We start from the raw sequence: 14,876 nt of genomic DNA, 5'->3' as shown, positions 1-14,876 counted from the left end.
TATCTCCCTCTACAGAGCTGCATCCTCACATGATTGGCACAAAGCTTGGCTGGCCGTTCGCACAAAGCTTGGCTGGCCGTTCGCATTACCCTCTCTCTGCCTTGAGGGTTTTTTGGTTTTTGGTTTTTGGGTTTTTTTTTTTTTTTTTTTTTTTTTGCATCTTACAAGTTGCACTAGCCGAGCCCTCACTCACGGCTGGCAACAAGTCCCTTCTGTTTTCAAAACTGCTAAATGCTCCGATTGGAGAAGCCTGTGGAGGCGTCTCCCCATAGTGAAAATTTGCGAGTGACTGAAATCTTTGTGAGATGGGAAGGAGAAGCTATTTCGCCCACTTGTGAATGGCTGCAATGTGTGCATTTTAAATGTGACCAGTAAGAGCAATAGTTAAACAGACAGTGGGGAAATGTCAAGGGGAAGAGTCACTCACTTTTCAAATTCTACGTTTAATACTTCCACTAAGAAGAGTAACTGTAGGTCTATGTGGCATCATATATAGGGAAACATATTTCCCTGTACTTTTTATGTTTAATGTTTATTTTGAGTGAGGGGAGGGACAGAGAGAGAGGGAGACAGAATCCGAAGCAGCTCCAGGCTCTGAGCTGTCAGCACAGAGCCCGACACAGGGCTCAAACCCACAAACTGTGAGATCATGACCTGAGCCGAAGTCAGACGCTTAACTGACTGAGCCACCCAGGCTCCCTTTCCCTGTAGTTTTTCAATATTGCCTCTATTAGGTTAAGGCAGTGTGCCTGCCAGAAAACTTCAGGCTTCAAAGAAAATGGTGGTGTGGTGGTGGGGGTGCCTGGCTGGCACAGTCAGTAGAGCGTGCGACTCGATCTTGGGGTGGTGAGTTCGAGCCCCACATTGGGCATAGAGTTTACTTTAAAATAAATAAATAGATAGATCGATAGGAGAATGAGAAAAAGGTAGCGTGCCTCAGCAAGTCACTGTACCTCAAGTTTTCCTTGTGAGTGCTCCCAAGTGACTGGGGAAGATCGCCACTCCAGGGATGAGGGCCCACCAGCACGTTCTCCTGTGTCGCCAGGGCCACATGCTCTGGACTCTGTCCCCTGAGCAAACGGTGACTGCAGAAGGATCGGCATGCCTGGCTCTTTGTCTTTCCTGAGAGTTCGAGCAAAAGGAGCGGGAGGTGGGCCAGTGCATCCATGTCCCAGAAGAGAGAAGCGGTCCTTGTAACAGGAAATTCCCTCAGGCGTCAAAACCGCCCCAACTCTCAGAATTCGCCACCCTTCAAGAAGGGCAGGAGCTGGATCCTTCCCACTGGGGGCCCGGTAACTCTTCCGGACATGAGAAGACAGGGTCTATATAGTAGCCACGGGTTGTTGGGGTTTCTTTTAATTATCATTTGTATTGTCATCATTAATGGGTGTGGGTAGGTTTTTGTTTTTTTAAACTATTCCGATACATGCAGAAAATTCCACATAGTGGAAGTGTGTGTGGTAGTGGTCACGCAACAATGTGAATGTCCTTGGTGCTGCTCAATTTCACACTTAAAAATGGCGGAAATGGTAAATTTTGCTATGCATGTTTTACCACAGTGTTTTAAAAGCGTATAGTTTGCTGTATTTTCGCAAACTGTATGTGCCTGTGCAGCCACCGCCCAGTTCAAGAAGAACATTACCTGCCCCCTGCAAGCCCCGCCCCCCTCATAGCCACAGGAATTTTTTTTAAATAGCCCACAGTTGCCATCTGTTGAAGGCTCCTGTGTGCCAGCCATGAGCAGTTGTCTGAGCTGTGTCTCACGGTCCTCGTTTGACACACGAGGAGCCGGGGGGCTCAAGTCCGGGAGTTGCCCAGGTGCACAGCCGAGCGAGCAGGCGGCTGAGCCAGGGGTGACATGTGGCGATGGCATCCTGAGTACAGTGTCAGGTTTGGTCGTGGAAAGGCCCAGAGACGCCGCTCGGAGGGGACCGAACCTTTCAAGATATGTGAAGGTTGGGAAGGCTGGCTGCGAGGTGGGGAGAAGGGAATTTGGCTTTGATCTCTTCCGATTTATAGGAGGATTCCTCATTGCTAGTTGGATTCTCAGATGAAGCCTTCTTGTCAGAGTCTACTTAGTGTGAATTCTGAAATACCCACCACTTCCCGTCCCCATTCTGTGTAATGTTCCCTCAGTCCCGAAGTTGGCCAGAACTGTTAACCAACCTGTAAAAGGTGAGAACTAAGGAGGAGTAGGCAGGACCACACACAGCTCTTCCTCTGCAGGTTTTCTCCACACTGCAAGGGGATCTGTGCATCAGATACATAGGCCACTTGCACAGCCGGTCCTTGCCAAAGTCACATTCATGGTTTCTTCCTTTGTTAACCTGGATAGGATCTACAGTGGCATTCAGTTAAAATTTTGGAGAAACATTCCAAGAAAATCCAATCTATCTCAATCAGTATTTTACGATTTGCACGCATGGCCTTTAGTGTTTACGGGTTCGAGCCTCTGGCCCTGTTTTCTTAGAAGAAAGTATTGCAAAGATTTTTTTTTTTCCCTTTAATGTTCTTCCTTCTTGCCGGTGGAATTCCTCAACCTACATGCCATTTAAGTGCCCTTTTTCAAGGTTATGGGGGAAAAGATAAGGTTCTTATAACAAATGCAGTATCTTGAAGTCAAGGGTAATAACCGGGAAGGGGAAATCATGAAGGACAAACAAAGCAATAATACAGAACCAGATGGCTTGCGTCTCCTTCCCCCTCCGCCAGCCTCTCCCAGCCTTTGGCTGTCATCCGTTGAGAGAGGAGGGGGATGGCACCCCGTTCTCCCTGGGGCAGCTGCCACACCTAGCGTGTGTGCCCTCCCACTCCTTCCCCTGTCAGGGGGCAGAAACGGGAGACGGCAGGAGTGGTCTTTGGGTTTTCAAGTGCATGAACGGGCGTGTGCATGTGCACAGAGCCGGCGGCGCTGCTGCCCAGCGTCGGGGCCTCGAGTGCATGAACGCGCATGTGCACAGAGCCGTCGCTGCTGCCCGGCGTGGGGGCCTCGAGTGCATGAACGCGCGTGTGCATATAGCCAGCGGAGCTGCTGCCCAGCGTCGGGGCCTCGAGTGCATGAACGCGCATGTGCACAGAGCCGGCGGCGCTGCTGCCCGGCGTGGGGGCCTAGAGTGCATGAACGCGCGTGTGCACAGAGCCGGCGGCGCTGCTGCCGGGCGTGGGGGCCTCGAGTGCATGAATGCGCGTGTGCGTGTGTGTGTGCACAGAGCCGGCGGCGCTGCTGCCCAGCGTCGGTCCTTGAGTGCATGAATGCGCGTGTGCGTGTGCACAGAGCCGGCGGCGCTGCTGCCCAGCATCGGGGCCTCGAGTGCATGAACGCGCGTGTGCACAGAGCCGGCAGCGCTGCTGCCTGGCGTGGGGGCCTCTAGTGCATGAACGCGCGCGCGCGTGTGTGTGTGTGTGTGTGTGCACAGAGCCGGCGGCGCTGCTGCCCAGCATGGGGGCCTCGAGTGCATGAATGCGCATGTGCGCGTGTGTGTGTGTGTGTGTGCACAGAGCCGGCGGCGCTGCTGCCCAGAGCCGGGGCCTCAAGTGCATGAATGCGCGTGTGCACATGAATGCGGCGCTGCTGCCTGGCGTGGGAGCAAGGGTTCTTCACTGACCTGTTATAGGTGCTCAGTGTAGTGTATTTGGACATGGTTAAACTTGAACCCATTTTCCAAAATGTTTAAATTCTTCTATTTTATACCCCATTTTCACATTTCACAACTAGTGATTTACCAGCTAGAAACAGTGACTCTTTAAAATATAATAAACATGTTACACAGACTGGAATAGTGCCTAGGGTAGTGACTACTTTCTTCATCTTGGTAAGGAGAAATCCTGGTTTAGAGCCCTATCAAAGCATGTGATAAAATTGTTACGGATATGCTCTCTGACAGTAAGATGGCAGTAACCAAATTTAGAAAGAATACAGCATTTATAATAGAAATGCTCCCGGTGCGCCTGGGTGGCTCAGTCAGTTAAGCGTCCGACTTCAGCCCAGGTGGTCTTGCGGTCCGTGAGTTCGAGCCCCGCATCGGGCTCTGGGCTGATGGCTCAGAGCCTGGAGCCTGCTTCCAGTTCTGTGTCTCCCTCTCTCTGCCCCTCCCCGGTTCATGCTCTGTCTCTCTCTGTCTCAAAAATAAATAAACGTTAAAATAAAAAAAAAAAAATGCTCCAGAGCTCAACAGATCTAGCCTGACTTCTGTTTGCAAATGCCACTTCCTGGCTGCATCAGGGCTCTAGGCTCTTGGGACCAACAAATCTTATAAGCAATTTTGGGGATTGACAACAGGCTCTATTAATAACTCTTTAAACAGGAGGAATAGGGGTAGCTGTTATAAAAACTCACAAGTTATTCTAGACCAGAGCCCGATAACATTAAAGAAAATCTCACCAACTCTAATGAAATATCTGAACTGTAAGAACTGGTTTTTTTTAAGTGCAGCTTTAATAATGTTAATTACCCACAATAATTCAAGAAATAAAAAGTAGCATAGTAAAGATTCTGTTTTCCTAAATCAAGGTGAATGATTCGTAAAGAGTATTATTTATCGGGACTCCTGGGTGTTCAGTCAGTTAAGCGTCCAACTCTTAGCTCTGGTCATGATCTCACGGTTCATGAGTTCAAGCCCCGAGTCAGGCTTTGCACTGACAGTGAGGAGCCTGCTTGGGATTCTGTCTCTCCCTCTCTCTCTGCCCTTCCCCACTTATGCTCACGCTCGCTCTCTTTCTCTCTCGAAATGAACTTTAAAAAAAATTAAAAGAAGAGTATTATTTATCTATGGGTGAATTGAGCTTCTAGTGTATTAAAAAGATGACTTAGGGGCACCTGGGTGGCTCAGTCAGTTGAGCATCTGACTTCGGCTCAGGTCATTATCTCACGGTTCATGAGTTTAAGCCCCTATCGGGCTCTGTGCTGACAGCTCAGAGCCTGGAGACTGCTTCAGATTCTGTCTCCCTCCCTCTGCCCCTCCCCAACTCACATTCTGTCTCTCTTAATAAATAAACAAACATTAACCAAAAAAAAAAAAAAAAAAAAAAAAGATGATTACTCATTTGCTCAAAAGATTTTTTTGATAGATGCTTTGAGTGTGTACCAGCCTCTCTGGGCAAACCTGTGAGGCTTACTACACAATTCATTGTTTCCTTGTCACCGCATATCTCCTCTGATGGAAAAAGTGACCCTAGATGGCCTAGAAAAAGAGAAAAGGATTTTATCTTTCTCATGAATAACTGAAAATCCCTGTGAGAGTAATGGAGTCAATTCAGAGAAAATCATGAATTCCTGATACATGACTTTAGAATGAGCCCATAGTTGGATTCTAATCTGTTCTAAACTATTTAGGTGCCAGCACCAAAATGAGATACTTAATGCTGGCTTTGAAATGGAAATTGTAGTTGACCCTTGAACAAGGAGAGGATTAGGAGCGCCAGCTCCCCCCACTTCATGGGGTCAAAAATCTGCATAGAGGGGCACCTGGGTGGCTTAGTTGGTTAAGCATACCATTCTTGATTTTGGCTCAGGTTATGATGTCACAGTTCACGAGTTCAAGCCCCACATTGCTCTCTGTGCTGACAGTGCAGAGTCTGCTTGGGATTCTCTCTCTCTGCCTATCTGCCCCTCCTCTGCTCACGCGGTCACTTTCTCTCTCTCTCTCTCTCTCTCTCTCTCTCTCTCTCTCTCCCTCCCTCCCTCCCTCCCTCCCTCCCTCTCTCCCTCTCCCTCTCTCCTTCCCTCCCTCCCTCCCTCCCTCCCTCCCTCTCTCTCTATTTTTTTAAAAATTGCATATAACCTTGACTCCCCAAAAACTTAATTTCTAATAGCCTACTGTTGACCGGAAGCCTTACTGATAACATAAACACTCGATTAACATACATTTTATGTTTTATATATTATATACTGTGTTCTTAGAATATAGTGAGCTAGAGAAAAGAAAATATTAAGAAAATCATAAGGAAGACAATACATTTACTGTACTGTTTTTATTGGAAAAAAAATCTGCACATAAGTGGACCTGTGCAGTTCAAACCCATGTTGTTCAAGGGTCAACCATACTTGATTCATCCCGGATCGTCTGGATAGGACTGGGCTTGTCCCAGCCTGCAGCAAAATGTATTGGCTTCCTGCCCCAGGTGACATTTCCCTGTACCCCACCATCGATACTAGACTTTCTTCATCTTAATTTAAATCATTTGGGGGTGCCTGGGTGGCTGAGTCAGTTGAGCATCTGTTTGGCTCAGGTCATGATCCCAGGGTCATGGGATTGAGCCCCAAGTCATGCTCTGCACTGACTGTGGAACCTGCTTAAGATTCTCTTTCTCTCTCCCTCTGCTCCTCTTCCCTGCTCAAGAGCACACATGCTTTCTCTCTCTCTCTCTCTCTCTCTCTCTCTCTCTCTCTCTCTCTCTCTCTCTCCCCCTCCCTCCCTGTCTCCCTCTCAAATAAGTAAAATGAAAAAAAAATATTTTTAATTCTATTAGAACTAACTTGATGAAGGTTATCTTGCAGTAAAAGATAAGCTTCTGCTGAAAACTCTTAATTTTTTACCATTTTGGAGCATTTCCCAGGTGTCGGGTGTGGGGGGGTAGAGACAGAGAAAGAAAGAAAGGAGAAGGTGGGGAGATAGTGGGTATTGTTTTTTTATGATGAAATGTCTCCATCTAGTGGAGTTTTAGAGCAGTGAACATTGTCACCATCTTAGTCTCCAAAGCCATTTCTTTTGCATGTGTTCAGAGGAAAAAAAAAAATTCTACATATGTTCCTAGATGATATACTTAACAAGTGCATGTATTTCTTTTAGAGGACACAGAAATGAAGCCAATGCAAACTGTTCAAACATTAACATTTTAATTTCATGATTTGAGTCCAAAAGGCAGAGGAATGAAAATAGGGGAGCAGCACAAGAGTAAATTCCACACAATCCGTAAAGATCCAGCTCTTAAGTCGGGTGGTGGATGCACAGGTGTTCATATACACATATATTCTTTGGTATGTGTCAGTTATTTCCTAAGAAAAATCTGGACACAAACTAAATTTAAGATTTATTAATAAAGGACTTCCTAAGGACACCTGGGTGGCTTAGTCAGTTGAGCATTTGACTCTTGTTTTCAGGTCGGGTCATGATCTCCCAGTTCGTGAGTTCGAGCCCCACATTGGGCTCTGCACTGATAACGCAGAGTCTGCTTGAGATTCTCTCTCTCTCCTTCTCTCTCTGCCCCTCCTCTGCACGTTCTCTCTTTCTCTCTCTCTCAAAAATAAACATTAGATAGATAGATAGATAGATAGATAGATAGATAGATAGATAGATAGGACTTCCTAGGTATGAGAACAGTTATCTCCTCTTTTGGTTGATTTATCTGTTCACATTTGTTTAATAGGGTGAAAAGCCTCTGACAGCACCCCATTTTCTCATGGGCTATTTTGTGTCACTTGTGCCACCGAACACTCCCCCACAGTCCCACCCAGAGCATATGTGGGCTTGTCACCATTGGCTGCTTTATTACGTGCTGTCTGGGTGGTTTCTTTCTTCCCTGACTGAGGGCTTTGACAGAGTCCAGCCACAGTGATTTTAAAAAAAGAAAAAAAAAGTCCTGGGGTTCCTCTTGCTGCCTCCAAGGACCAAAACAGGAAGGAGAGAAGGCACTGGACCCCTGCCGAAGAGCAGTGTGAGAGGTCTCCGTATGCTCAAGGACAGCAGCATCCTCCCCAGCCCTCGCGTTCCTGGCCACGGGCCGGCGCAGGGTTCTATGGGCACCGTGCATCTTGGGGCTCCAGCCCCACGTGTATGTGTGCAGAGAAGCACACGCTCCACCCCTGCTCTCTGTCACAGATGCAGCGCCATGGGTTCAAGCACATGAACTCTAACCATGTGATGGACCCATGTGTTTTCAGCTGAGAGTGGTGCTTATATAAGGCCCCCCCCCCCATGTCCTCCTGCCCACAGTTCTGGGAGTCCCCACCCCCACCCCAGACTGAGACAGGCGATCGCATGGAACACCAGGCTATATACCATGTGGTGAAACTCAGAATCCCATTCCCTGGCCAGTTTTTGTTCTCTCCCCACACTGTTACACACACAGCTACCCCCAGCCCTCCTCTCCTGCCCACCAGACTCGGGTCAAGTTGATGAAAGAACCTGAGGTTGAAAATTTCTGAACAAGATTTAACCTATTGTCTTTATTCTACTACCCACTTGCTTGAGAACAAGCAAGACAGGTATTCAGAGAAGGCTTTCATCCCTTACTGGGCCTCCTGACAGGTTTCCGTTCTCAGATGCTCTGCAGCTCTAATGTTTTTCTTTTCTTTTTTGGTGCATCTTGTAACGGCTAACAGAATGACACTAAAGCCAACAAACGGTCTGCTTCTCTCCAGCAGTACCAAAGGATGTTGTTACCTCAGGATGTGAGACGACATAGACGGTTAAATTAGCAGTATTAGCACATGCTTCATTTTCCTTCTAGCTTTGCTGAGATGTAACCGACACGTAACACTGTAAGTTTAAGGTCTACAGTGTGATGGGTGGACGCACGAATATGTTGTGAATGTTTACCACGATAATGCATTCTTCTCTTCACATAATTACCATTTTCTTTTTGTTGTCACAGGGTTTTTCTAAAGTAGCCTGAGGCTGGGTTCCCTTCCCCTCTGTCCAAACTGAGGACGCTTACCAAGCAAAATGCCCCCTCACCCCAAGAGAGTTCTCTCATGGCCAGGGTCCTACATTGTTAATTGGCAAATAAAATAAGATATGAGAGACCGCACTGGATTCAACTCACACTTGACTCAGAGAGTAACCATGTAACCATTACAAAGAGCTGGGTTGGAGTTTGAAGAAATCAGGCAGTGGAATGAGTAGGAGATACTGAGTCTGTAACTGCAGAACATTGAAATGGTCAACACATTCACTTCCTTTTCTCTTTGTTCTCTGCAGGGAAGGAGATTGGTGGGAAGCCCGCTCCTTGACCACCGGAGAGACTGGTTACATTCCCAGCAATTATGTGGCTCCAGTTGACTCTATCCAAGCAGAAGAGTAGGTTTTGTTGTTTTCCCTCAACTACTTGCTTTTAAAAGTTAGTTGTCACAGTAACATGCTACTAACCTTGTGCAGGAGGGAGAAGAAACTCACTAGAGCGATTCAGGGTTGAGAGAAGATAGTGATGCCGCATGCCCCAGGCACTGTGCTCTGCGTTTTGCCATATCTGTGTAATACTTGTGCTGTTACTAACTTAATATTTTTCTTTATGACTGTATCTTAAAAACATACTGATTTTGAAAGGGAACTTTGTATCAGAACCCTAAATGAAAGCCCAGTATTAGTTGCCGTAGACAGAAAGCAACCAGAAAAACGTGATGAAGTTCTGGCTAGGGCACATATTAGTAATGTGAACCCAAGGTTTTAAGCCTATAGTCTGCTGGAAAATAAAAAAGAGCAAGGGAGAGAGAAAGAATAGGAGTGGGGAGGGAGAGGAAAAGGGGGGGCGGGGAGTAAGGGGCAAGGGGGCCAAATAACTATTAAAGATGAGATGGAGATTTTCTTTCTCAGTGTAATCAGAAATATTAAAGGAGCACCGAAAAGACTTACCTTCCATGTGCCAGGTAGAAGTGTCTCAGATACAGCATGTTCCACAACTCAGGAAGCTCTCGTGATGCATTTCAGATGCTGCTTTCCTTTGAGTTGGGGTCTTGGTTGGTTTCCTTGATAGGAAATCATGACTAGCAGTTAGTTGGACCAAGGATTTCACTGGCTCCAGTTTTGGAAGTTGCTCAGTAGGCCAAGGGGATTCTAGAAGGGACAACCATTGTTCCTCCTCCTGACCTGTGGGGATTCATGAGCACTTTCAAAAGGGGGAACTATTAGAGTGGCTTGTGTGTGGTTACCCCCATTTCTGAACTGAGGGGAAGAAAACTGGCCCGTGACTCCAAAACTTGGGGACCTGCCCTCCTCCCTGACACCCTGGGGACCTGCCTCTCCTGGTGGTCTTGCCTTACCAATAAGGGAGTCGAGAAGAGTCAGCCATGAAGCCCAGCCTTTGGCTCTGATATTGCATTTTACCCTGGATTTGTTTAAGCACTGCAAGGAGGATTAGATGCCACACCCCAGCCAAATCCCCAATTGGATCACTGTCTTGCCTTTAATTCCTTTGTATTTTCTCTAAGAAGATCTGTTTTGTTCCCCACTCTCAAATACTCAGTGGTTCTGCACTCCTTTTTTTCTCCTAGTGAGTGTGTTTTATCATCAAAGAGTAAAGAAATCTGTATTGAATTTTTATTTTAGGGCAGATTTGCAAACATCTTTGTGTTCTTTCAGAATAAAAGGTGCCACTAAAAGGTAGCATTACTTTGGTTTAACTGGGAACATACCCACTATGTATTTAAGTTCTATTTATAATGATCAATTTTTAAACTACTTTGTTTTTAAAGAATAAATTAGCGTTTTAAAAAGATAACGCATATGGTTTTACATAGACAATTAATTGCCATTATCTTAAAATGCCATTGTTTTGGTTCAATCCATTGTTCTAACTGTTCTCTCTTCACCACTGCTCGTGTTTATACTGCATTTTAATTGGGTGATTGATGCCAACCCAGAAAGTCATTTCTCATAAATAATTGCTGTAATTCTCTTCATACCATCTAGTGCTAGGTTAGGACTGTCGCACAGTCTGGTGCCTTTAAAAGTCACTGAGGAGCTAACTCGCAGTGTGTCTTTTCTTACGATCGGTGAAGCTCTTTCATTCACAAAAGAATTTGACAGTGAACGCATAATAGCTATGTTCAAGTATAAGGAATTAAAATTTCATTTTAGAAACTGGATTATTTCACAGTTGAATATTCTAAAATTGTTTCTACGCACAGATTCCAAATGAATGCTTGCAAATTCTTGCAGCACCTCGTGCTGACCCATTTAACTCCCTGCCAAGCCATGGTTAGGGCTGGAGAGTGCAGGGGAAGGTAAAAGGTGAATAGCAGAGGTTGTGATATGACTTCACGATGCCTTCCTCATGGCACTGGAATGTCACTACAGGGAGAGTAGGACACGGTACACCCAGTCATTTCTCAGGACGTGCTCGTTGACTGTGCACAGCGACCTGTTCCTGCAGCGGCACCAAAACACACATGTGCAGATCCCCACCCACCCGCGAGACAGATCCTTTCACTCACTCACCTAAGTCCTCACCCTGCTGGACAGGAAGAGACTAAAAACTGACATCCACAGTCCACAGCCATCTCACATTGGGGGTGGTTTTGACAATTGTTTTCAAAGTTGCTGTAGGTACAAAGTGACTGAAAATACTACATCTTTGTTCTGTATCCATTGTGACTGGCTTTTTTTTTTTAATGCTTGATTAATGATCTGTGTATAGACTAAGGCTGTGCTTTGTTATTTCCCAGGGGGTGTAATTATGCTCAGAAATCCGGGGTCTCATAGATGTGTGTGGGAAGGGTCTCCTGCAGTTGCCATTTCAAAACGAGGTCTTAGATTTCTCTTCTCATAAATGCAGGTGGCAGTTTTAACACAGACCAGTTCTTGTCACCTCTGAAGGGAAGGAAAGTCACCCACCGTTCAAATCTGACTTTTTTTCTTTGAAGAATGGTAGACGTGGATGAGGGATAGAATCAGGAACAGACTGAAAGGGAGCTAGATGAAGCTAGGAAAAAATATATAGGGGAAGGCTAAGGATGAAATCGGAGGGAAGGGGGGGTTGCTATTCCATTTTTGTAAATGATCATTACAAAATGTTCCCCTCCCTTGATTTCATTTAAAGGTGGTACTTTGGAAAACTTGGCCGAAAAGATGCTGAGCGACAGCTTTTGTCCTTTGGAAACCCGAGAGGTACCTTTCTTATCCGTGAGAGTGAAACCACCAAAGGTAAGATAAGGAGTTGAAGATGTTGGTTGTCATTCAAATCCGTGGATTAGTCAGAGGGGATGAAAGGCTTATCTCTAATGTGCAAGGATTTTTAAATGGCACATACCCTCCCTGCCTCGTGAGCGAGTCCGAGTTTCAGTTTTTCCCTCCAGGCTCTAGAACTGCACACGGCTCCGGAAGGACTACAGAGGCTCAAAAGCAAAGCCCTTCTTCCTGAAACAGGGAGCTGGGCAGCTTCACTCCTGCAGGCGCACAAGATCATAGAATTTTCAGCTGTTCTTTAGAATTACGATTTTCTGAATCTCTTAGTTCCCCAGGCGCCAGTCCTACAGGTTGTTTTTGCATTCCTTTTATTTTTTCAAAACTGAGCACTGCTCTTCCTCCAACTGCTGGCCCTTTCATCATTGAAACACTCATTAGAGCCCACAAGAGGAGCCGGGCCAAGGGAAGGGACTTTCTACCTTGATCTACCAGACATGGTTATCTGCTCCCGAGAAAGTGTGGCAAATCAGAAACAGGAGGCTCCCTTGTAGGGAAGCACTCCTTCCACTTCTGTAGCACACGCTGCCCTGCCTCTGTGACACTCCATGGGTGAGGAAGACAAGGAGAGCGCCCCCAGCCTGCGGGGCTGTTGTTCTTCATCCCCTCTCGGGAGAGTTGGGTCTATCCCGTGTTAGGCAACGTGCGGGTGACGGTACTAAAGAGAATATTGTAGGAAAAAATCCAGAAAGCTTTCCTTCTCAAGAGTAAAATCACTTTATTGCTAACATCTTCTGACATTTGCGGGAAAGAGGTGTTTTCTTCTTCTGTTCCTGAGTGGAAGAGAGCGTGTTTGTGTGCACGCACGCACATATGTGTGTGTGTGTGTGTGTGTGTGTGTGTCCTCTTGATGATTATTAATCAGAATACTCAAGTGAATGAGACCGAAAAAACGAGTGAGCTCTCAGAATGATTGGAGCTGCTAATGCCTTGCATATTTACCAGGTGCCTATTCACTGTCGATCCGAGATTGGGATGATATGAAAGGAGACCATGTCAAACATTATAAAATTCGCAAACTTGACAATGGTGGATACTATATTACCACCCGGGCCCAGTTTGAAACACTTCAGCAGCTTGTACAACATTACTCAGGTAACCCTAATGCCAACTCGCTACTAACCACTGGGATACTGGAGGGAGTGGGTAGGCACTGAGTAGGGGGTGGGGGGAGAGATACAAGCATACACAAAGGCAGCAGTGACAGTTTTCTTTGCTAGCCACTCAACGTGGGACTTTGCTGCATAGGATCTGTTGATGTTTTTCTATCATAGTTATTATTCCATACGTTTGTCAAAAAATTCTGTAACATTCTTGTTCCCCAGATACAAAGCAGTAGGTTAAATTGTAAAAGTTGTCATCTTTTCTTGTTCCCCTGGAGTCTGTCATCAGAAACCATGACAGGAGAGAGAACAGTGTCTGGGCGGAAACACACAGAGTGTTGGGGGATCGTGTAGGGGACCCCCCAGTTCTCACTCAGTTCTCACAGGAATAGCCACACATGCTTTTCATTCTCATGACCAGAAGAATTTTGCAACCCATCTATCATGTTCTACTGATCCACCAATACTGCTGTTTCCTAACTAGATGTAGACTCTGTGACCCACAGCTCCTCCTAGATCTGTTAGGGCCATTGTGTTAAATTAAACTTGTGAACAGTAAGTGGAACAGCCTCTGTCCTAACACCCATTTGTCACTGTCAGTGTGTTCCTAGAAATATGCACTTATGAGGTGTTTAGGTGTGCAATTGGTACATTCTAGTAAAGATTGTGGTCTTATACACAAGTGTTAAAATGATTTCTTTCTTTCCAAGATTAGCAAGAATACCCTGCTATATGACATACACACACAGGTGGATTTTTATATAGATACACATATACAGGTATATATCTGTATCCCATTAAACCCAGTAGTTTTTTCTGTGACCTATATATGTGTGTTCTTCAGGACAATGACAAAACCCCAAAATAGTGCATGACTTGCTCTATGCACATTCATTTTAAAAAAAGTGTGTGTATAATTTTGTAGCGCCCCCCCCCAAAAAAGCAGTCTTTTGAAAATGGAAATAAGAAATGCCTATTGATTTATCCCAGGCACTAATGAAAAAGTGAGAAAATTAACAACACTTAGCGTACTCGTTGATTAGGGCATTGGATAGCTCTAGTTTACGTGATTCTAATGAAATATTTGGGAGAAATGGAGCAGAATCTCTCCCTGAGCTTAAGTGATGCACTCAAAATGCCTGCATGTGTCAGAATTTTTCAAATGCCAAAATATATTTCATTACAGGCAAACATCAGCAGGATCCCCAGGGTTTGGATCATTTGAAAATATTGTGTTGGAAAGGGCACCTTAATAACATCATAAAGCTGGAAGGAGAGAAGGGATATGAAGAGCAATAGACGTTTTTTAATCTCAAAAAAAATCCATCTCGAGTTAGATTTGTTTTTATATTGGCTTTTCCTCTTCCCCCCTTCCTCTCTCTCACACAATAAAATGCCTTTGCAATATTGACACATAAATAATTTCCTGCCTAAACATCTCAGAACCTGAGTCTACCAAAAAAAAAAGGAATAAAAAGAAACTAAGAGCTGGTTCCTAGAGAAAAGAGAGCACTACATGTGGTTTTCCTGGATCCGAGGGGCCTTCAGGGGCTGTGGTGGGGCAGAGGCTCTGCCTCACAAGCCAGGCTTTCTACAGCTTTTGTCACTGCCCTGATTCCTTGTTCTTTGTTACCTTTTCTTACCTGACAGATATTTCACTTGGCATTTAGGCAGTTTCCCCCTTACCACTGCTAAAGTGTAAAAGGTATATTCTTTTAAAAAAATAAATAAATGAAGGAAGGAAGGAAGGAAGGAAAGAAAAGAAAGAGAACAAAAGAAAAAAATCCAAATAACCTATAAGTGATAACTTTTTTCCTTTGTCTTTTTCATAAGAAACAGTTCTTTCACATCCTTGAATTTGTACAGATTTCGGTTT

The 14,876-nt window shown here is 45.3% G+C and overlaps 1 protein-coding gene across 14 annotated transcripts in view; it reads left to right on the top strand.

The window, feature by feature from the left end:
• Nucleotides 1-14,876, top strand: part of FYN (FYN proto-oncogene, Src family tyrosine kinase) — a 214,454-nt gene that overhangs the window by 160,986 nt on the left and 38,592 nt on the right. For all 14 annotated transcript variants that reach the window (XM_042987006.1, XM_042987010.1, XM_042987016.1 and 11 more), the window contains 3 exons: nucleotides 8,919-9,017; nucleotides 11,755-11,858; nucleotides 12,843-12,992. In XM_042987006.1, coding sequence (XP_042842940.1) covers nucleotides 8,919-9,017; nucleotides 11,755-11,858; nucleotides 12,843-12,992 — 353 coding nt within the window. The remainder of the gene's footprint in view (nucleotides 1-8,918; nucleotides 9,018-11,754; nucleotides 11,859-12,842; nucleotides 12,993-14,876) is intronic.

Source organism: Panthera tigris, chromosome B2 (assembly GCF_018350195.1).
Source record: "Panthera tigris isolate Pti1 chromosome B2, P.tigris_Pti1_mat1.1, whole genome shotgun sequence".
Lineage (NCBI taxonomy): Eukaryota > Metazoa > Chordata > Mammalia > Carnivora > Felidae > Panthera > Panthera tigris.
Note: the sequence above shows the minus strand (reverse complement) of the source record. Positions and strands in the feature narration are given on the sequence as shown.